The sequence below is a fragment of the Rhinichthys klamathensis genome, unplaced genomic scaffold (genome assembly GCF_029890125.1).
Source record: "Rhinichthys klamathensis goyatoka isolate OS25496 unplaced genomic scaffold, OSU_Roscu_1.1 h1tg000029l_1, whole genome shotgun sequence".
NCBI lineage: Eukaryota > Metazoa > Chordata > Actinopteri > Cypriniformes > Leuciscidae > Rhinichthys > Rhinichthys klamathensis.
This window is the reverse complement of record NW_026606579.1, coordinates 5,764,882-5,786,713: the sequence shown is the minus strand read 5'-3', so window position 1 is coordinate 5,786,713 and position 21,832 is coordinate 5,764,882. Positions and strand designations below refer to the sequence as shown.

The window sequence follows — 21,832 nt, the reverse complement described above, 5'->3', positions numbered from 1 at the left end:
CACGACATTCCTCCCGGGTTAGTGACATCACCAACCCTAAAATTTACATAAACCCCGCCCCCGGGGACAGAATAAATGACTAGAAGATAACTACACATTAGCTGCATAAATTCATCAACTAACCATTCAGAAATGTTGTCACTTCTTCTTGAGTCTCTCCATCTTTGGTGTGAACATAAAAGGCTACAAGTTTTTGAAATGTTCAGTGTGTGTCTGTGTGAGGTAATTAAAGCGGCAAACACACACGAGCTGTTGTAGCTCCGCCCACTGTGCCGGGAGCAGCAGCTCATTTGCATTTAAAGGGACACACACACACACAACAACTGTGCGTTTTTGCTCACCCTCAAAAAGTGACAATTTTAACATGCTATATAAAAATATTTATGGGGTATTTTGAGCTCAAACTTCACACACACACATATGTGTATGTGAAGAATGCAACTGCAAACTTATTTTACATCTTGTGAAAAGGGCCACCCCTTTAAAAATAGGAATAATTCACCCAAAAATGAACTATTCCCTTTATTAAGACATTACATTTGAAGAAGCAAGAGCTTGTGTGCGAATAAACGTTCAATTAAAAAGTTTGTGAGTAGGTCTTGATTGTTTTGTTGTGTTTGTGGGGTCACATGTGTGCTTCCTCATCAGTGTTGCTCCACACAGGCCTGCGCTTCTCCAGGAACGCCCTGACGCCCTCCTGCCCGTCCCACAGCGCCAGGTTCTCCACCATGGCAGCAGACGCACAAGCGTACGCCTCGTCCCGGCCCAAGGACATCTGTCTGTGAAACACACTCTTCCCGAGAGCCACCACGGGCCGGCTGCTCTCACACACACGCCTGGCGATGGCCAGCGTCTGCTCCTCCAACTGCTCCTCACACACCACTTTACTGAGCAGCCCGTGAAGAAGAGCGTCCTGAGCCGAGATGGGGCGGCCCGTCAGCAACATCTCCATGACCACCTGGAGACAGGGACGTCATCATACTTGCTTTCTTTCAGTACTCTAAATATTAGTATTGCAACTTGTGTTTAAAAAAATCAATTATCAAAGTTTACAGTCAAATTGTAAATTACAACAGTCATTTATTTTAGTCTTCTTTTTTATAATTTGGTTAAAATAATATTATAATTATTATTATTGTTGTCATTGTATGGTTTGATCATAGTATTATCAAATATTATTTTTTATAATACAACCGTAATATTTCAGTCTTCTTGTTTATTAGTTTAAATAATAATGATGTTATTTGATAATATTAGACTTATTATCAATCAAATATTCCTTTTTTATTTTATAGTACAATTTCAATTTACAACAGTAATATATTTGAGTCGGTTAATAATCGGTTAAAATAATAATTATATTTGTAAATTACATTTTATGTGTATATGAAGTAGAAAAATTTATATTGTTTGATAACAGTATTTGATATTATATTTATCAAATATAATTTAACTAATTCGAAACTAATATTTCAGTCTTCTTGTTTATAATTAGATTATTATTATATGGTTTGATAATATTTTTTTATTTTACAGTACAATTTTAATTTACAACAGCAGTCTTGTTTTTATAATTGGTGTAATAACTATCAAATATTGATTTTTACAATACAATTGTAATATAAAAGTTAAAATAGAGTTAACTAAAACAGTAAAACAGAGTTAAAATAATGCTAATAATAATAAATCATTATATGGTTCTATTTGATAATATTATCATTTTTAAATAATAATAATAATTACAAATATATATTTTTTGCAGTACAATAGTCATTTACAAAATAATTTTTTAGTCTTTTTTATAATTAGTAAAAAAAAAACATTTTGTATTATTATTGTTATTTTGTTAGTATTAATTATTATTACTCAGTGCTGTCAAATCGATCAATCGCGATTAATTGCATCTAACATAAGTATTTATATTTAATATGTATATGTGTGTGTGTGTATATATATATAAACTTTTATGTTGAATGCGATTAAAACATTCCCGATTTGACTGCACTATTATTAATGTGTCCTTAAACTATTATTTCTTTATAATATGATCTTGTTTAGGCCCATGTAAAGTGTTAGTGAAGGCTTTTTGACGACCCTCGTATAATTATTCCGGCCCGATCTTGCGGTTCCGACCCCTAGAGGAGTGATCACCTTTCTGGGCAGCGCTCGCCCGATGGCCACCGCCGGCGTGGAGCAGAACAGCCCGACGCTGACGCCAGGAGTGGCGAAAGTGGATTTATCTGTGGCCACAGCAATATCACAGCTGGCCACTAACTGGCAACCCGCCGCCGTGGCAACACCGTTCACCATAGCGATGACCGGCACCGGGAGGTCCTGAATCAGGGTCATGACCTTTGAGAAAGGCAGAGTTATTCAACTGCACTGACTGTAAAACAAGATGGACTTCACTCTCTTGCCAAAGTCCTAATATGGCGCAAAGATTTGGGACCTGCTGGGTGTGTGTGTGTGGAGCCGATATATCAAGGTCACACACACACACTCGTAACGGTTAGTACAAAGTTTACTATGTGAAATAAACAGTTATGGACGTGTAGAAATTAAAGTTTAAGCTCCAATCTCCTCATGAAAATCCCCCAAAAAGTCAGTTGGTGCCTCAGTGACTTCGTTTAAAGAAGCTGTCAATCACAGCTGTCAATCATGACGTCACATTCCCGTTTATATAGCAGCAAATAACTAACTAAAACCAAACACTTTAACTTAAATCATCGTGGTAAAAATAAACTACCTAAAATGACAGAAAACATCTTTGGAAGAAATGTATTTGACGTGACACACACACACACCTTTACACTCACACACTTACACTCACACACTTACACACACTCACTCTTCCGTTCTGAGGGCTCGTATAGAAACTTTAAAAAGAAATTCCAGGACTTTTCAAGCTCTACTTTTTTTATTTTTAGGGACCATAATCAGAGATCGCACTTATCAAACAATATCTTCAGGATTTTTACAGATATAAGGTATCCAAAATACAACTTACAATGCATTTAATAGTCTTAATATATATTATATTAAATACAACGTTTATATTGGCTATTATTTTTTTAATAAATAATATTTTATTTTATAATCTTGGTGTACTTTGTATCAAGGATTGTATTTGTTTTTTCGAAATTTCATATTTATTTATCAATTTCATATATATTGTATTTAAGCAAGCCAAGCACTTTTCAAGCACCTTCGTAAATATGGCTGTTTTCAAGGCTTTTCCAGGACTTGCATTTCAACAAGTCAAATTCAAGTTCTTTAAGCACCTTGTGTACAGTAAGTGACCTCTGACCTCTGAGCAGGTCTGGAACACCCTGATGTGATGCTCGCGACCCCGGGCAGAGGTCAACTCCTTAAGGTCATGACCCGAGGAAAACACAGGACCCCGCGCTGCAGAGAGAGACAGAGTTAGTGTGTGTGTGTGTGTGTGTGTGTGTGGCTGGTTCTGAACGCATCTTTCTCTAGATTGACTGAATGTTTTGCCTGATGTGATGATGACGCGCAGGTCTGGTGTGTGTGTGTGTGTGTGTGTGTGTGTGTGTGTGTGTGTGGCTGGTTCTGAACGCATTTTACTTTCGATTGACTGAATGTTTTGCCTGATATGATGATGACGCGCAGGTCTGGTGTGTGTGAGTCTGTCAGGAGGTTTTCTCTCAGAGACTCCAGCATAGACAGAGACAGAGCGTTCCTCTTCCTGGGGTTGTTCAGGATAATCCTCCTGAAACACACACACACACACCAGATCAGATCTGATGCTTCATTCTAAACCACTGTTCCTGAATCACTGCTGTCACGATTCGATACATATCACGATACTGAAATCACAATACGATATTATTATGATACTAAAAAGACATATGATAAAAGGTGAACAAAAAATGTGCTGTTGATTAAAATGCTATATTGATATCACATTATGGGTGTAAATTAATAGGCTTGGACTTGTATACTTTAATAATAATTGATGTAAAAAAAAATATATTATTTTCGTTTTCTTCATTGATTATGAATATTATATCATTTTATATTTTTCCTTCGTTAGCAATTAATAAGTAACTATTTTTTTCCTCTGTGTATTTGTGTATTACAATGGGTGTATGTTCAATTATTTGAATATTATGAACTGTTTATAAATAAAATTATAAATTGTATTATAAACGTGACCACTTTTTAAGCATTAATAAAACAAATAATATCGAGCGATGCGGGTCAGAGGTCACGCTAGAAGTTCGCACCTGATTCCATCCTGCTGTTTTGTCACGGTCAGAGAGGAAGAATCGGCGCTCATCTTCCTCATCCAGATCCTCCAAACCTCCCCGCTGGACTTCAGAAGGTTTGACGCTTTGTAAAATCCGCTTACAATCATATTTAATCACTGCAGAGAAAGTAAATAAGCACGGGGTAGTGTAGACAGTGACAACACCGGAAGTGCATTTCAGCTGTTCTCCAAAATAAAGGTCTTTTTTTTTTTTTTTTTTTACATGTAACATTAGCGAACAAATACCAAATACATCGTGGATTGAAGTCCATATTTTGTTATATTCAACACAAAAGAACTTCAAATAATATTAAAATGTTCTCGCTGCATAATTTATATTATGACCGTGCGGTGTTTCTTCGCGCACTTATATTTATTCTGTTATTAAAGCGTCTGAATCAACGAGGACTTGCTGTAGAAAAATGTTGCAGTGGTGTAATTCACATATTTTACCACAGGAGGGCGTTTTCAATTAAAATTTAAACGTATGTACAATCTAAATACATAAATAAAAGGGGTCATGAGTTTCATATGGTAACGAACCATTTATTTAATATGAAATCAATGTAAAATAATGTAATGCAAAGTTTTCCTCTGACTTCAGTTAACTAGAAATCATAGGTATATATGGTAGAAATAATTAACAGGAGTGTAATTCACAGAATTTACCACAGTTCGAACAAGACATTGGACTTTTTAAAATTATATTATGTATTTGTTTATTTTAACAAATCGGGAGGCAGTACAATACACAGATAATAATACAATCAAATGTTCATAATTTTCCATTAGTTTATACATACAACAATATATTTAGTCTTAAAACGACATGTTCGCCAGATGTTTTCAATTATTTATCAAATGATTTTAATCAATGCAAATAATTTAATAAAAGGTTTTAACAGAAATGAAATAATTAACAGCAGTGTAATGCACATAATTCACCACAGGAGGGCGTTTAGACGCGAGTCTTTATGTATGATGTATGCAGATATAAGAATATATATTTTCACTAAACAAAAGCGAACTTTTGCAGATTTTTTACTATCTCACGTTAAATCAATAATTTATTAAATAATGTGAAATTAATGCAAAGTAATTTAGTGCAAGGTTTTCCTCTGGCCCTCTGAAAACGTTGCAGCAGTGTAATTCACACAATTCACCACAGGAGGGCGATTAAACTCCATTTAAAAAGTATATCGCAGATGTAAAATATATTTATAGAAAATAAAAAGGGTAATTTGCCAGATGTTTTACTGCGTCACAAGGCAACGAACAATTTATTAAATATTACAAAATATTGTAACTCAAAGTTTTCCTCTGACTGCAGTTACTGCTGTAGAAATAAGTTGCAGCCGTGTAATTCACACAGTTCACCACAGGAGGGCGGCTGGCTAAGTTGTCTTGTTTTAAAGTTGCAGTGCGTAACTGTTTGTGTTCAAAATGTTAAAAGATTATATAATGAGTGAGTACATGAATCAATTGTCCAAATCTTGTTTTTGTCTTATCCTGAATCACTTCGGTACACCTATAATAAGTGTTTATATTCGGACTATTTTATACTGGTTCTGGTCGTACCGCTGCGGAGTGGCACAGGACCTGCGTGACTCGTCATACATATTTGTTTCTATATTAAATTATAGTCTAATTTAACGTTACCTTTGGCTTGTGGAGAATAATATTCATTTGAACTAGATGTGACTGAATCGTTTTGTTTGTGTCAGTCTTAGAAATTCTTGCACCGTCGATTCATCTCTTTCGCTGACTCAAATCTTTAAATGTTTATGGGTAAAATGACAGCAGTGTAATTCACACAGTTCACCACAGGAGGGCGTCCGGATAAAAGCAATTGAACATGACGAGCCACGCAGGTCCTGTGCCACTCCGCAGCGGTACGACCAGAACCAGTATAAAATAGTCCGAATATAAACACTTATTATAGGTGTACCGAAGTGATTCAGGATAAGACAAAAACAAGATTTGGACCATTGATTCATGTACTCGCTCATTTTGAACACAAAAAGTTACGCACTACAACTTTAAAACAAGACAACTTAGCCAGCCGCCCTCCTGTGGTGAACTGTGTGAATTACACGGCTGCAACTTATTTCTACAGCAGTAACTGCAGTCAGAGGAAAACTTTGAGTTACAATATTTTGTAATAAACTATTTGTTAAATATGAAATCAATTCAAAATAATTTAATGCACGGTTTTCTTCGGACTTATAATTAACAGCTTGTTATTCACTTAATTCACCACAGAAGGGCGTCATTTGACTGGCTTTATTAAAATTATAATACCGTATTTATTTATTTCTACACAGTATTAGATGAAACACAACAGTACACAGAGAATAACACAATCCAAGGACTTGTTTCATAAGTTTATACATAAAATATTTCTTCTTAAGAAGACAAGTTTGTCACATGTTTTGTTGCCACACACACTATAATATATATTTTAAAACATTTATCAAATAATTGTAATAATAACAAGTGTATGTCCTTCAACAGGAGAATCTTGGTTTAATTTTAGTGGTTTAAAACGGATTAAGACAAATAAAGGGTAGAGTCACGTGGTTCGGTGGTCAACGTCACGTGGTTCAGTGGTCAACGTCACTAACCGTCAAGTAGACGGTCATTCGTTTGACGAATCCCACAAGATGTTTTTTTTTTATTTTATCTTTCAAGGTGAGGAAAAAGTACGTGTATATCCACATCACCATCTCTCATGTATGAAGTATCTTTCGTCTCACGAAACTAAAGTGCAGTTTTCCATCCGGTCCACTAGGTGGCGCGCGCTAGTTTCACCTGCGGACGCTTAATGATGATGAGACGCCACAACACGTGCAGATTGTTTTATTTATAGTTGTCACATCACATAAAACCAACAAACTCCAATATGTCACACGACTCGCCTGTAAGCAACTTCTGTTGTGTCTTGTTCATTAGATTCATGTAGTGATGGAATTAACTCTGTAAACCCTGACACATTAATCATATTAAACCATGCATGTTCAATCAATTTTTTTTTTTTTTTACAATTACATGGAAGATTATTGACCAAGTATATAAAATGTGCATATATGTTTATGTTTAGTATCATATTTGACACATTTGGGCTCATATAGTGAGAATATGGAGGAAAAACAGCTCAACTTTGACCCAAACTGAGCAAAAACATGTAATTCAGTGCAGATATTGTTTTTTTTATATATGGCCGAAAAGTAAGATGGAATTATAGTGCTTGTAATGTAAATCAATGAGATCTTTATTAGGGACATGTAAATGTCACTATATCTACCAATAATTGTTTTTATGATCAAAGCTTTAGTTTTAAAACATAATGCAATGTACAATTATGATTGACAGATAAACAAGTAAACCTTCAAAATCCAGATGATCATATTTGATACTCACAGATTTTACTGATAAATATGAAATATCACTGACAATATGAAAGTTATTGTGTTTCCTTGAGCAAAGCCCGATGACGACAGACAGTGACGGGACGCTTTGATTGATTGGTTTGTTTCTGTTGTTTTGTAGATCAACAAACTCAGTTTTGTGTCTGAGTTACACGGACAGACATTGGCTTCACTGATGGAAATCCGCTCCTGGACAGGTAATGATTTCAAGCTCATTTATTTATTTGACAAGTAATCTTGTATTCTATGAGCAGTGACAACATGACACTTAATATCCATCCTCTTTTCTGCATATGTAAACTTGACACATACTGTAAAACACAAAACAAATTGATAAGAAAAAGGAGCTGCATAATCTATGAGCCTAACAACAAATCAACTTAGGAAGATTAATTTATCTGTCATACCATGCATGCTCATTTTATAAAAGCAAAACTAAAGCACAATACATTGCTTATACAGTATTAGATGGGTTTTTTATGAAACAATCATGACTATATATGCAAAAAAAAGAGTCAGAGAACAGATGTAGGTTACAATAATAACACGTTAGAGATGTTATGTTATTTTTGTACAGTCATGGCCAAAATTGTGGGCACCCCTGGTAAATATGATCAGAACTGGCTGTAAAAAATAAATCTGCATTGTTTATCCTTTTGATCTTTCATTAAAAAAATTGGCAAGATTCTAACCTTTCATTGAAGTAAAAGAATTGAAAGCAGGCGGGGGGGGGGGTCACATTATGAAATAAATTTTCTCCAAAACACTTTGGCCACAATTATTGGCACCCTTTTATTAAATACTTTTTGCAATCTCCTTTTGCCAAGATAACAGCTCTGAGTTTTCTCCTATAATGCCTGATGAGATTGGAGAACACCTGACCTGAGATCAGAGACCATTCCTGCATACAGACTCTCTCCAGATTCCCAGATCCATGTTGGTGCTTCTTCTCTTCAGTTCTGCACTCATCAGGTCCGGGAACTGGGACGGTCATGGCAGAAGCTTCATTTTGTGCTCCGTAACTAATTTTTGTGTTGATTTTGATGTTTGTTTTGGATCGTTGTCCTGATGGAAGATCCAACCACGGCCCGTTATAAGATTTCTAGCAGAAGGCGTCAGGTTTTGATTTTTTATCTGTTGATATTTGATAGAATCAACGATGCCATGTATCTGAACAAGAAGTCCAGGATGTCCAGCAGAAAAATATGCCCACAACATTAAAGATCCAGCGGTATATTAAATTGTACACATGGGGTACTCTTTATCCTTGTGTGCACCAAACCCATCTAGCGTGTTTGCTGGCAAAAAGCTCTTTTTTTAGTTTCATCTGACCACAGAAACCTGTGCCATTTGAAGGTCCAGCCGTGTCTGACAACTGAATATGCTGGAGTTTGTTTTTGGATGAGCGAGGAAGATTTTTTTAAAACCCTCCCAAACAACATGTGGTGATGTAGGGGTTGTTTGATTTTTTTTTTTTTTGTGGCTTTCTGACCCACAAGACTCAACTAATCTCTGCAATTCTCCATCTGTGATCCTTGAAGAGTCTTTGGCCACTCAAACTTTCCTCTTCACCGTGCATTAAGGCAATATAGACACACGTCCTCTTCCTGGCAGATTCATAACATCTTTAGTTGATTTGAACTTCTTAATTATTGCCCTGATGGTCAAAATGGGGATTTTCAACTCTTTAGCTATTTTCTTACAGCCACTTTTCTATTTTGTAATGGTCAACAATTTTTGATGCACATCAGAACTATATTCTTTGGTTTTACTCATTGTGATGGATGATTAAGGGAATTTGGCATTTGTGTTTCCTTATATTTAAACTCCTGTGAAACAAGAAGTCATGGCTGGACAATTTCATGTTCCTAGTCACCCTGGTGTGCTAAAAAAATGTAAATATTAATGGGAATACCCTTCAGAGATATTTTACTCGTAAAATATTCTAGGGGTGCCTATAATTGTGGCCAACGAGTTTTGGAGAAAAAAAAAATATTTCATAATGTGATTTCCCCCCCATTTTCAATTCTTTTACTTCAATGAAAGGTTAGAATTTTGCCAATTTTTTTAATGAAAGATCAAAAGGATAAACTATGCAGATTTATTTTTTACAGCCAGTTTTGATGATATTTACCAGGGGTGCCAACAATTTTGGCCATGACTGTACATGTTATTTTATCTGTTCTCTGATAGTGGACTCTAGTTTGCATATATAGTCATGATTGTTTCATAAAAAAAATAAAAAATAAACATCTAATACTGTATAAGCAAGACTGGACAGTTGGATAGATTAATATTAGGCTATTTCTCACTATACATGAACATGACTGAAATCAAATATTTTCCTTTTCCTGCATCTTTTCTCGGATAAAACCAGGGCCTTTTTGCCACAAAAATGCACCGGCCATAAATACATTTTTTTACTGGCCATGCAAGTTTAGCAAAAACAGGCAGATATGACACCAACGTTTTAGATACCAGAGAAAATTCACAATTGTCTCTTCCAATTTTGATATCACAGCTAAAACTACTAGCCTAACTAATATACATTTAAAACATTATTAAAAACAAGTAAACAGTCAGTAATAAAATAAGAACAAATAATCAAGTTACAATCAAAAGCACAAATAAATACAATGTAACAAACTGTGCTTTTCAGGTTGGTCTGACAGTAGTTTTCCAGTTACAGAAATTTAATAAAGTAAGCAGATTAATCAATTTGACATCACTATCCAAAATATAATTTAATATTTATTCACCGTTTTATTCTATTTATTTTTGGGGGGTACATAAAATGACATGGATATGAGATTCACATTTATATATGAGTCCATGAGATAAACAAATTATTATTTGTAATATAATTTCACGTAATAATTTAAAATAATGTGTACGTTCGTTCAACAATTTTATTCACAAACAATAATATGGCTTCTGCCACAAGAGGGCGCGACATCTACATTAATAAGGGTTCAACAAAGTAAACATTACTGACATTACACAGATTTACTCTGATCAAAACACAAACATTTCCCTGCCAAACCCCGCCTAGTGTTTATCAATTATTAAAGTCTTGGAAACATTTGCTTAGAAAATGAGGAGGAACTCGATGTTCGTCATCACGAGCGCGCGCTCCCGTAGAACCTGATGAGCCAGTTCACGCGCACAGACTCATTTAAAACGCATTCACTCTCAGCGTACAGAAACAGAACTGGAATGACACTCGGTTTATTCGTTTAACTTGCTCTGGTCAGATGTTTCAGGATGTTTTGGTAAGTTAAAGTTTTTTTCCCCCCTCTTAAAAGTCATCTTAGACTCTTGTGTGTTTGGGCGAATCTCATTCAAAACGGACACAGGTCACTATTTCATCGCGAGGAAATGTATTTGAATATGATTTCATCATTATTATTTACATGCCAGTGAAGTCAATTTGAAAACTACGTATCTCACAGTAGTATTTATTGTACCGAGATTTTGATTACGGTAATTACAACGACATGTGTTTATCATTAAAGTCATAACGCAAAAAACCTAACTAAGAAAAAAACCGTAATCGTCCTAAAAAAGATACATTTATGTAACAGAATTGCTTTTTTTATTTTATTTTAACATTATAGAATAGTTACACCTTTGTTTCTCTTTCTAGATAACCAATTATAAATAAATAATAAATTAAATAATTCTTAGAACGTTTTGCTAACATTCCCACTAAATTATGAAAACGTTATTTCTGAATAGCGTCCAGTTGTTTAAAACGTTTAATAGAACTTGTAATTTGATCACTTTACAAACTTTATTGGAACAGGTTACATTTTAAACAAGTAATTACAGACCAGACTCCTAACAAACCTTCTGTTTATGTTACTGGAAAAACGTTTGTTCATAACTTTGAGAGAACCTTGCCAGAACGTTCTGTTACCATGTTTATTTGTTTGCATCACTATCTTGTATAAGTAAATATATTCAGATTCTATAATGATCTAGCATTGGATTAAAGCTGTGTGGTGTTGATAAGTGCTGTTGTCAGACCTCAGGAGATCTGTGTGAGCAAACACAATATTCCTCAGTGATCTGAGAACAGCAGTTAGGAGGATTGATTTTGACGATGTGTATTGTGTGTGTTCCAGGTGCATCATGTGAAACAAGTCAGTCGGGTACGTGGAAATGTTCAGACCATTTCACACGACCCCTGACCTTTTCCACTCTACCTTTTTTTCACAAGACGCCGTGGCCTGGATGCCGTAATGGATGTTCACATGCACAACAGTCGGACGCTTCACTACGGCCGGAACGATGGTCCGAAGGGCTTCTCTGTGAGTATTAAAACACATAACACTTAACCTGTATCGTTTAAGCCGATAATAATGACTACAGCTAAGCCTAACCCCACCTTATTTATGATTAAAATAGATTTATGAAACACTTTTTTTGTCAGCAGAAGGAAATGAACCCACGCGTTTACACACACACTGATTGATGCAGAGAAACCAGTTCCTTCAGTTCAAAGCATGACAGGATAGTCATTGTGTTTTGGTCCTCAGACAGGTGTGGTGTGTGTGTGTGTGTGTGTGTTACTCACTTCATCCGTCTAAAGCGCTGAACTCTCTCAGAGGAATGTGATTCTGTAGTAAAGACAAGAATGTAGTCGAGCAGCATCTGAGACATTAGCACGACATGATCTATACAAAACCAGCAGGTTCTGGATGACACAGTCATTTTCAGATGGTTTTCTGATTAGTATCACTTCTATTCAAAGCACGATTAATCATTTAAAGATCGCGATCTCGATTCAAACACACACATTGATCTCATTCCTAAATGACAGTGATTCGGCTCTGTCTATTAAAGCTTTAACGAGTACGATCCCCCTGATTCAGATCTGTGTTCTGATCCAATGAGAGTCGTCATGTACAGTGTGAAACAGCTTCACTAACAGTCTTTTCAACCACAGTATCATTATTTCTGTGTTATAATAATTCACATTATCACAGAAATACTGCCATAAAAGTTTATAGTTCGAATATAAACACTGATGTCTACAGTAGTGATCAAAATAGAGCAAATCACCTTATGAAAGTAACTTGACGCTTTAAGTAAAGATTGTATCAATTACATCGTTACACCAGTAGGTGCGACAAGAGACTGTTTGTCATTGAATCATTCAAGAGATTAGTTTAAAAATGTTGATTTATCCAGTAATGAAACAAGTGAAGTCTCTATGAGCAAGTCATTGAATCATTCAAAAGATTCATTCAAAAACGCAGATTCATCCAGTAATGTGAAGCCTTTATGAGTGAGTCATTGAATCATTCTTTCGAAGCGAATCAATATTTGAATTTAATTTGTCACTTCTAGTAAATTACATGTTATTGTTTAGTTGTCTATTCAGAACCTTGGGATAATCATGATCTCGATTTAAAAAAAAAGCATGGTTATTATTACAGCCTCAAAGTATGTGTCCATTTGACATGAATGATTCCTCAAATCATGTGTGTTTTAAGAAGAGATGCACTGTTACTAAATTATTACAATTAAGTCTGTATTTTCATTCAGTTTAAATTGATGTACTAAAATACAATTAATAACTTTATAGACACATTTAAAAAATATAAAATAAATCAAATGACACAACAAAATTACAAAACTGAAATTAAAATGAAAACAGAAAATATAAAAATAAACTAATTTAAAATATTATTAAAAACTAAAAGTTTCTCAATGAACTAAGCAAGTGTAAAGTATCACAGTTTCCACACATATGAAGCAGAGCAACAGTTTTCAACACTGATAATAATCATAAATGTTTCTTGAGCATCAGATCCTCATATTAGAGTGATTTCTGAAGGATCATGTGACACTGAAGACTGGAGTAATGATGCTGAAAATTCAGCTTTGATCACAGGAATAAATTACACTTTACTATATATTCACATAGAAAACAGATGATTTACATTGGAATAATATTTCACTGTTTTTACTGTATTTTTAATCAAATAAATGCAGCCTTGGTGAGCAGAAGAGCCTTTTCCAAAACATTAAAAATCGACCGACCCCCAAAATAATACATTTTCTTTACTATAGCAAAAGTATGAGCAGAATGCTGTTTTATTTTTAAATTATCTCAGATTTTAATTCAGAAGTTCTCACTATCCTGTATTTATATGCCACAAACAGTTCTTTCTTCTCCTCTCTTTCACACAATCATTTCCTCATGACATCATTGTGCTGTTTGTAATTTGATCCAAACCTGTGCGTTTGAGATAAAGGAGTGACACACACGACACAAACCATCAGCTGTTCTCTACAAACAGAGAGGAAAAGCCGGTCCTGCTTCTGTTGTTTTCTGAAAACTGAATGGCACAGACCAAAGCCAGCCCACAAAAGTGATGCAATATGTGTGTGTGAGCTGCCTGGACATCACTTACAGTGGGGCTGTTCAGGGTGAAGGGTGTGTACGCCGGTGGTGAACAAGCAGCCCACTGTTCACACACACACACACACACCTGTGAGAGGAGCTGCTTTCTACATGAGTAGAGTCTGTGTTCGGCTGTTTGAGCAGGGAGAGGCTCCTCAGTAAATCCTCACACTGATGACAGTGGTCTCTGGAGGTCACGAAGCTCATGCGTCGTTAGATGGGCCTTTATTTCGATGGTCCACTTTAGACATTCGACTACATTAGTAACTAAGTAACTACTAGGGGTGTAACGATACCCTCATGTCACGATACGATATTACTGCGATGATAAAAGGTTAAAAAACCAATGTACTGTTGATTAAAATGCTAAATTTGATATTACATTATGGGTGTAAATGAATATACTTGATGCTGGAAACCCAATGAACAATAGAGACACCAGAATAACAATATTCATGATCCTGAAGCCGAAAATACAGAATTATTTTAGACGAATGCTTGCACTCTTTCACTGACTAGATATATTTAAAATAATGTATAGGCCACTTTTTACTGGTAACAAGACATGTGGCATTATCAGGACACACAAATATGCATTATTATACATTATATTCAACATTATACATAGTAGTTTAATGTAGTGCTGACACTAAAACTCTGAAAACTTGAATTTTTTTTTCCCTCACACAGTCATTTTTATGTTGGGTGAACTATTCACGATACATATTGCCTTTTTGTATTGTGATATATTGTGACACCCCTGTTAACTACGTGTCAACTAGCAGTCATCAGAGGTTTTTCCTTCTTAACTTTCTCTCTCTCTCTCTAGGAAGATGATCTGCAGTTCCTCAGTCTCGAGGAAAGGGAGTGTATTCTGTTCTTTGAGGAGACCATCGGCTCCCTGGAGGAGGACGATGAGAGGACGGGACTGTCCTCAGGACACAGGCTCACGGTGGGGCGTCCGGCCTCACACACACAAACGGCACGACATCACAGCCCTGTAGATCATGACATCATTGACCTGGTCCACCCTACACCCGATCCCAACAAACATAAAGACACGCTGCCCTTCACGTCAGGTACCCGAAAACAACACAAATCCACCCATCTTACTGAGCGAACCACTTACAAATGAAACCGTAAACCATGTTAACCACAGAAAACATTCAAATTCTGATCTTAATCAACGATTGTAACCCTGCTTCAATATGAAAATAACATTAACCGTTAGAAAAATCTTGATATAAAGCTAAAATAAAATATAAATATGTGAATCTTCTAACTTGTAACGAAGTTTAGAAGTGTTGCCTTTGCAATAAACTGAAATGTTTAAGTTGAAGCACTAAAATTAATCAACTGAAAATAAAAATAACCTAAGTACAGGATTCATCAATTAAAATATCCCTAGGTGTCATGGAACTTAAACTATATTCTCATTGCAAATATAATTCTTTCCATCATGCGTGACATCTCTTAAAAGGTACACTGTGTGGGAATTTCTCCCATCTAGCGGTGAAATTGTATTTTGCATTCAAACGAATGGTGCTCTAGCGTCTCGCTTTTTCAAATGCGTTTTGCAACGACGTTAGCCGTTATGTACCAAGAAGCTACGACAACATGTCCTCCAAAAGCACTTCATCGAGTTTATCTATACATGTTCTACTGTTATGCTACCTATAATGAATTACACAACCAAGCAATGAAAAAAAAGCTTGTCATTTAGACCGTAAAATTGACTTACCTGTCTTGACTTGGTAAGTCATTATTGACTTGACTTACCTCCTTCATTAGCTCTATCCACCTGGGAAAAGCCATCCCAGGTAAAAAAGCTTTTTTTGTTGCTTTTTTGGCGACGAGGATTCCTTCTCAATCGGCAGCCTTTCAAATTTGCCGGGACAGTGACAAGCGCCTCTCACTGATCTCCTTGTCCGCTTCAGCTGGTTTCAATCACGTGACGCTGGCTCTTTGTGGAAACGCGTTTAGGTAGGCTAGTGCTTTTTGTCCCTCTCTGCTATTATAGTTTTTCAAAATGGCGGAACGACATGGAAGCCTACATGGACTTACCCGTCCCATGTAATTAAAGATAAGAAATTCTTCGCTTATGAGGATAAGTCAGATCATTGGCAGAGGTAATTTTACACCAATGAGGACATGTTTATGAATAAAGACACTGATTTTAGCTAATAAAATACTTAAAATACACAGTGTACCTTTAACCAAACCGAATGATTTAGAGCTCTTTTTTTCAGTTAAGAAGGATCCCGATTGGCTCTTTTAAATTAAATGTTGTTGTCAGAATAAAACCATTTGTACTACAGTAAACATTTGAAGTGGATCAAAACCTTTCATCAAAGTTATACATGGATTTTGAACAATACACGTTCTTGTCTCAGGACAACTTTGATGAACGTTTTTGATCCACCTCAAATGTTGACTACTGTATTTGAGATTCATTTACGCAATTGTGAATGTGTTTTCTTCATCAGATTTCCAAGCAGCCCCGGAGACTCATTACGAGGTAAAGGCGAAACGAGACCCACCACAAGAAGTTGGACACCATCCGCCTTCAGCTTCAACAATAATCGCCAACAAGATTGTCGAGCACCAGAGCGTCACGTCCGCTTCATCCCTTCTCCAGCGCAGAAGCAGTCTGGATTTGCCACAAAACCCCTCGGTCAAACACGGCCCTCCTCTTCACGCCAAGCCCACGCGTCTCCCCGACAGCATTAGCATGTTACTGGGCAGCCGCGAACACATTCCCCATTCAATCGCCACCGAAGCCGTGACCGTGCAGGAGCGCCGGGCGCTAATGCTCTCGAACCTCTCGGGTTCAGCGCACCCTCTGGACGGCGGAGAGCCAGCTTGCGTTCGCAAGCTTCCCACGCGAAGCATATCGTTTCGAGATCCCACACCGGACATATCCAGGATGGAGGCGCTTTCGAAACTCGGACTTGCTCAGAAGCGATCGCAATCCATCATGCACACTTCTCCGAGGGAGACCGAAGGCATTAAAACCACCACCACATTCAAAACTAGCTTACCAGCTAACGCTAGTGCAGATGTCCGTGCTACGGACACTACAGACCACTGCCAAACCAAGCGATCGCAATCCATCATACATGCTTCTCCGAGGGAGACAGAAAGTGTGAAAACCACCACCACATTTAAAACTAGCATCCCAGCAAACACTCGTCAGACCGATAGCGCGAAAACCACCACCACATTCAAAACTAGCTTACCAGCAAACGCTAGTCCTGTCGCCCGCGCTATGGACACCACAGACCACTGCCAAACCAAATCAAGCCCTGCACCAATTTTGACGAGCGCCGAAGTCTCGCATAGTGATTTTAACAGCTATGGCGGGAAGAGCATAAAGTTGAACCCCTCAATGTCCTTTAGGACTGAGCACGTCTCCAGTGCGTTACCCAAAACAGAGGCTTCGGAGGTCCATCTCAACAACTACGGCGGCAGATCAAGAGTCATGAGTACACCTGAGCCAATCCACGGAGCCCGATCCAGAACCTTCTTCCCTGTGAAAGAGGACGACTCCAGTTCGAACAGGACTGTGAAGGAAGACTTACCCAAGAGGAATGCGTCGCTCTGTGAAAACAGATCCAATGCTAATCCGCCCATCGCGGCTCCAAGACCCCTGCGTCACCCGAGTCCACTGAGTCCCACCGGGTCACGGCCCTTGCCAAAGCCATCCTTCCGTGCTCAGGGAATAACGGTCCAGTTTTCTGGGAGAGGAGCCACAGATGAGGCCAGGCGTAACGCGCTACGCAAACTAGGACTGCTGAGAGACTCGTCTTAAACGCTCACATGATGCCTTTTGACTCAAGGACAAAAACATTTGAGAAGTTATAATTCAACCAGTGCTGGGTAGATTACTTACAATATTTAGTCTGTGGCTGAATGCATTGTACATGACTAAATTGTAGTTGGTAACGTAAGCTATTTAGGTCATATAATCAGATTACTATTGACCTAACTTGTTAAACACTTAGATTTGAATAAGATAATACCATATTATACCACATTTTGTCCCATTACCTGATGTTGGGGTTTCCCAAACCAGGGTTCGTGAAGGAATTTCAGGGAGTATCCAAGTTCATGAAAAATTAACAGTTAGTTCAATAAAAAAGTTAATTTTAAAGAATTTGAAAACAAACTAAAACACTTAATGAATAACTTAATAATGTCATGTGACCATTATATGACATCAGAGAAACATGAACATGCAAATGTTAAATTATTGACTTATGAACTTCTTAAAATTTCAGGGCGACTTCAAGCAAATATATTACATCAAAAGAGGATTGACTGACAACAAATAATAAATGATGTTCGTCAGGAGTTGTAATGTTGAGAAAATACTCCTCCAAAGTGAAATTATTTCTGTAAATCAAATTCTGAGAATCAATTTTAAAAGTAACTGTAGTGTGATTGAGTTTTTTTTAAAACATAAGATAAATCTAATTACATGTATTTAATATTTGGAAATTTAATTAGGTAATTAGATTACATGTAATCAGTTACTACCCAGCACTGACTTCAACTAATCGTTTATATATATATATACACACAAACAAACCATATTGGCATTACCTTGTTTGAAGATGTCCAGTGTTCAGAAGGTCAAGAGACAACAGATTTATGTTTTAGGTTTATAGAAAAAGTCGCAACTAGCACTTGTTTCGACTGAGCTTGTTTTTTCTGCTTAGGAGTTTTGGGTAAAAAACAAGAATCCAATCAGTTCTGATATCTTTAGCAAACACTAACTCAGGATTCACATTCATCTCAAGCTCCACATGCTGCTTTGGAAGCGCATGGCCTGGTTTCGGCCATCTTTGCTTTATGGTCACATGGTTCCAGAACATTGAGCCAATCCCCTGAGTCCTAATTGTCATGTGACTAATCACTCCATATTTGAACTTGTAAAACACTGTTAAGATTCCTCCATACAATTTCATACTCCATTTCGAAAGATAAACATACCAGGAGAACGGTCAGAACCGTGTCGTCTTCAGTGGCTCAGTGGTACCGGTACCGGCACTGAAGCGAGTGGTTGCCGGTTCTGTTCCAACTTCTTGTTGCGGTTGTGAGTTTAGACTCCGTTTCGAAAGATAAATGTACCAGGAGATCCGTCAGAACCGTGTCGTCTACGGTGGCTCAGTGGTACTGGTACCGGCACTGAAGCGAGTGGTTGCCGGTTCTGTTCCAACTTCTTGTTGCGGTTGTGAGTTTAGACTCCGTTTCGAAAGATAAATGTACCAGGAGATCCGTCAGAACCGTGTCGTCTACGGTGGCTCAGTGGTACTGGTACCGGCACTGAAGCGAGTGGTTGCCGGTTCTGTTCCAACTTCTTGTTGCGGTTGTGAGTTTAGACTCCGTTTCGAAAGATAAATGTACCAGGAGATCCGTCAGAACCGTGTCGTCTACGGTGGCTCAGTGGTACTGGTACCGGCACTGAAGCGAGTGGTTGCCGGTTCTGTTCCAATTTCTTGTTGCTGTTGTGAGTTTAGACTCCGTTTGGAAAGATAAATGTACGAAGAGAAGTGTCTGAACTGTGCAGGCTCTGGTGGCAGAGTGGTAGAGTCATGGTTTCACCTTCCCAAGGTCCATGGTTCGACCCTGGGTCAGGAGTCTGCACACCCAAAAAACCAAACCAAAGGGGGGGGTAGTGTGTGTGTGTTCCCCCCCCGAGGTTTCGGACCGCCCGTCGCTGTGGTTATGCTGCTTCAACGTTAATTTTCGCTACGTTTAATAATATAATAAGAAACTTTCATTTACAAAAAACTTTCTTTTTTTTTATAACCTTTGCCTTTGCTTTCACTTTTTAATTTCCATTTCATTTCTGAGCTAATTGGTTAATTGATTAATTAGTTAATTGGTTACTTGATTGGTTTTTTAACTTTTTCATTATTTACTTTTTCATTTTTGTTACCTTCGCTTTCACTTTTATTTGCATTTTTTTGCTTTTTCATTTTTTACCTACGCATTCACTTTTTTAAAACTAAGTAAGCTAATTGGTTAATTGATTAATTAGGTAATTGATTAGTTTTTAAAAAACTTTTTCATTTACTTTTTCATTTTTTTACCTTCGCATTCACTTTTTTTTACTAAGTAAGCTAATTGGTTAATTGATTAATTAGTTAATTGATTAATTAGTTGTTGTTTTTTTTACTTTTTCTTTATATTCTTTTTCATTTTTTACTTTCGCTTTCACTTTTTTATTTGCTTTTTCCTAAGTAAGTTAATTGGTTAATTTATTAATTGGTTAATTAGTTACTTTTAAACTAGTTTTTTAACTTAGTTACTAGTTAAAAAGTCTGGGCTCTTTCAATTTAGTTAATTAGGTTCTTTCAATTACTAATTAACTAATTAAGTTATTAATGAACTAATTAGGTTTCTAGTTAAAAATAAGTTATTGGTCTAACTAGACTAGTGACTATTTACCTAATTATGTTAATTAGTTACTAATTAAGTTAATTTACTAATTAATTTTTAATAAGAACAAGTTAAAATAGTCACTAGTCTAGTTAAACTCACTCTAGTTAATTTAGATTCATTTGTTTATTAGCACTTTAGTAATTGCTCAAATTCATGTACTAAGCCCATTTAAACACTCAAGTATGTTCAAACTGTTAAATACGTCAGCTTATCTTTTTAATTGTGTCTGTGCTTGAGGATCAATTGATGGGAAAAACCCAGAGCTTTATCCTAGAAATACCTCAGAGTTTCTTATAGCGTTTCTTTATGATGTTCAGCATGTTCATATGATAATGTTGTGTTTAATATTTTCTCGATGTTGACTTGTGGGTTGTTGGGTTTTCTAGAATCTAGATAACCGTCTTGTCCCTTCTTTCTCTCCCAGCATGCAACACTGCAGAAGCTCTCGTAAATGTAAGTTTAGTTCCTCCCACACTAAACCACAGACATTCACATCGAGAGCTTGCAGATCTGGAACATGTTAAAATCACCACCAACCCTTAATCACGTTGTGTTTTCACCTGTAGTGTGTGTATTGTGAGTTTCAGAATGAATGAGTTGATGTGTTATGCATGTAGAATGTGTGTTTTTGACAATGCATGTGCGCATTGTTTTGTTTTATTTTTATTTTGACTCCGGTTTTTTGCTTCAAGAGAAGCAGTTATTGAAGGATATGGAATGCATGATTGTGAACATGTGACACCACTACACACACACACACACACACACACACATAACACATTGTTTATTACCACCTCTTTATATAAATGAGAACATTGCTGGACATAAAAATGTATATTTTCTTGCATTGGTTAAGATCTTTAATTATAGAATTGTTTCTGAATAAATGCAATGAAACCATCAGTTATAATGTAATGCAGAAGTTTTTTTTTTGTCAATGATAATTTTCTTTGGCTGATGACCTCATCAGCTCTTCATCAACTTCATAACTGCATTATGGGGTGTGCGCCAAGCTCAATAATTCACTCAAACGCCTTTGACAAGAGACATTTAATCAGTTAAGTTGATGAAAAGACTAGCAAAAGTCTTTTTAAACCACAAATTCAAAGCACAATACAAACATAAAACAGAATAGAGAACAACTCAATCAGAAACGGCTGAAAACATCAGAGTAAAACCCAGAAAAAAAAAAAAAAACATTTTGGCATTGAGAAATTATTTAATGACAATTAACCCCCTAAATATAGTCCTAAAAACATTTAAATA

The 21,832-nt window shown here is 36.5% G+C and overlaps 2 protein-coding genes and 1 long non-coding RNA gene across 3 annotated transcripts; 2 read left to right on the top strand and 1 right to left on the bottom strand.

Annotated features, from left to right (window-relative positions):
• Positions 1-509: 509 nt before the first annotated feature.
• Positions 510-4,457, bottom strand: echdc3 (enoyl CoA hydratase domain containing 3). The gene is made up of 5 exons (XM_056245388.1): positions 4,251-4,457; positions 3,612-3,733; positions 3,308-3,405; positions 2,152-2,352; positions 510-958 (listed from the first exon to the last, which is right to left on the bottom strand). Exons 1-5 carry the CDS (start codon positions 4,379-4,381, stop codon positions 626-628), a joined length of 885 nt encoding a protein of 294 aa, XP_056101363.1. The 5' UTR covers positions 4,382-4,457; the 3' UTR covers positions 510-625.
• Positions 4,458-10,830: 6,373 nt separating this feature from the next.
• On the top strand, positions 10,831-18,088 carry LOC130080092 (uncharacterized). The gene is made up of 4 exons (XM_056245394.1): positions 10,831-10,973; positions 11,829-12,014; positions 14,946-15,195; positions 16,603-18,088. The coding sequence occupies exons 2-4, from the start codon at positions 11,946-11,948 to the stop codon at positions 17,925-17,927; spliced, it is 1,644 nt and encodes a 547-aa protein (XP_056101369.1). The 5' UTR covers positions 10,831-10,973; positions 11,829-11,945; the 3' UTR covers positions 17,928-18,088.
• A 2,582-nt stretch (positions 18,089-20,670) lies between these two features.
• LOC130080096 (uncharacterized) lies at positions 20,671-21,469 on the top strand. Its single transcript, XR_008806654.1, has 2 exons — positions 20,671-21,028; positions 21,075-21,469. It is a non-coding gene; the product is annotated as an uncharacterized LOC130080096 (long non-coding RNA).
• Positions 21,470-21,832: the final 363 nt, after the last annotated feature.

Bases quoted from the DNA above. Each gene is read 5' to 3' on its own strand.
- echdc3 (XM_056245388.1), bottom strand. From the start codon at position 4,381: ATGATTGTAAGCGGATTTTACAAAGCGTCAAACCTTCTGAAGTCCAGC. The intron at 3,734-4,250 runs GTGCGAACTTCT...TGTGTGTTTCAG, and splicing joins AAACAGCAGGATGGAATCAG to GAGGATTATCCTGAACAACC. The intron at 959-2,151 runs GTGATCACTCCT...CCCTGTCTCCAG, and splicing joins GGCGAGCGCTGCCCAGAAAG to GTGGTCATGGAGATGTTGCT.
- LOC130080092 (XM_056245394.1), top strand. From the start codon at position 11,946: ATGGATGTTCACATGCACAACAGTCGGACGCTTCACTACGGCCGGAAC. The intron at 12,015-14,945 runs GTGAGTATTAAA...CTCTCTCTCTAG, and splicing joins ATGGTCCGAAGGGCTTCTCT to GAAGATGATCTGCAGTTCCT. The intron at 15,196-16,602 runs GTACCCGAAAAC...TTTCTTCATCAG, and splicing joins CACGCTGCCCTTCACGTCAG to ATTTCCAAGCAGCCCCGGAG.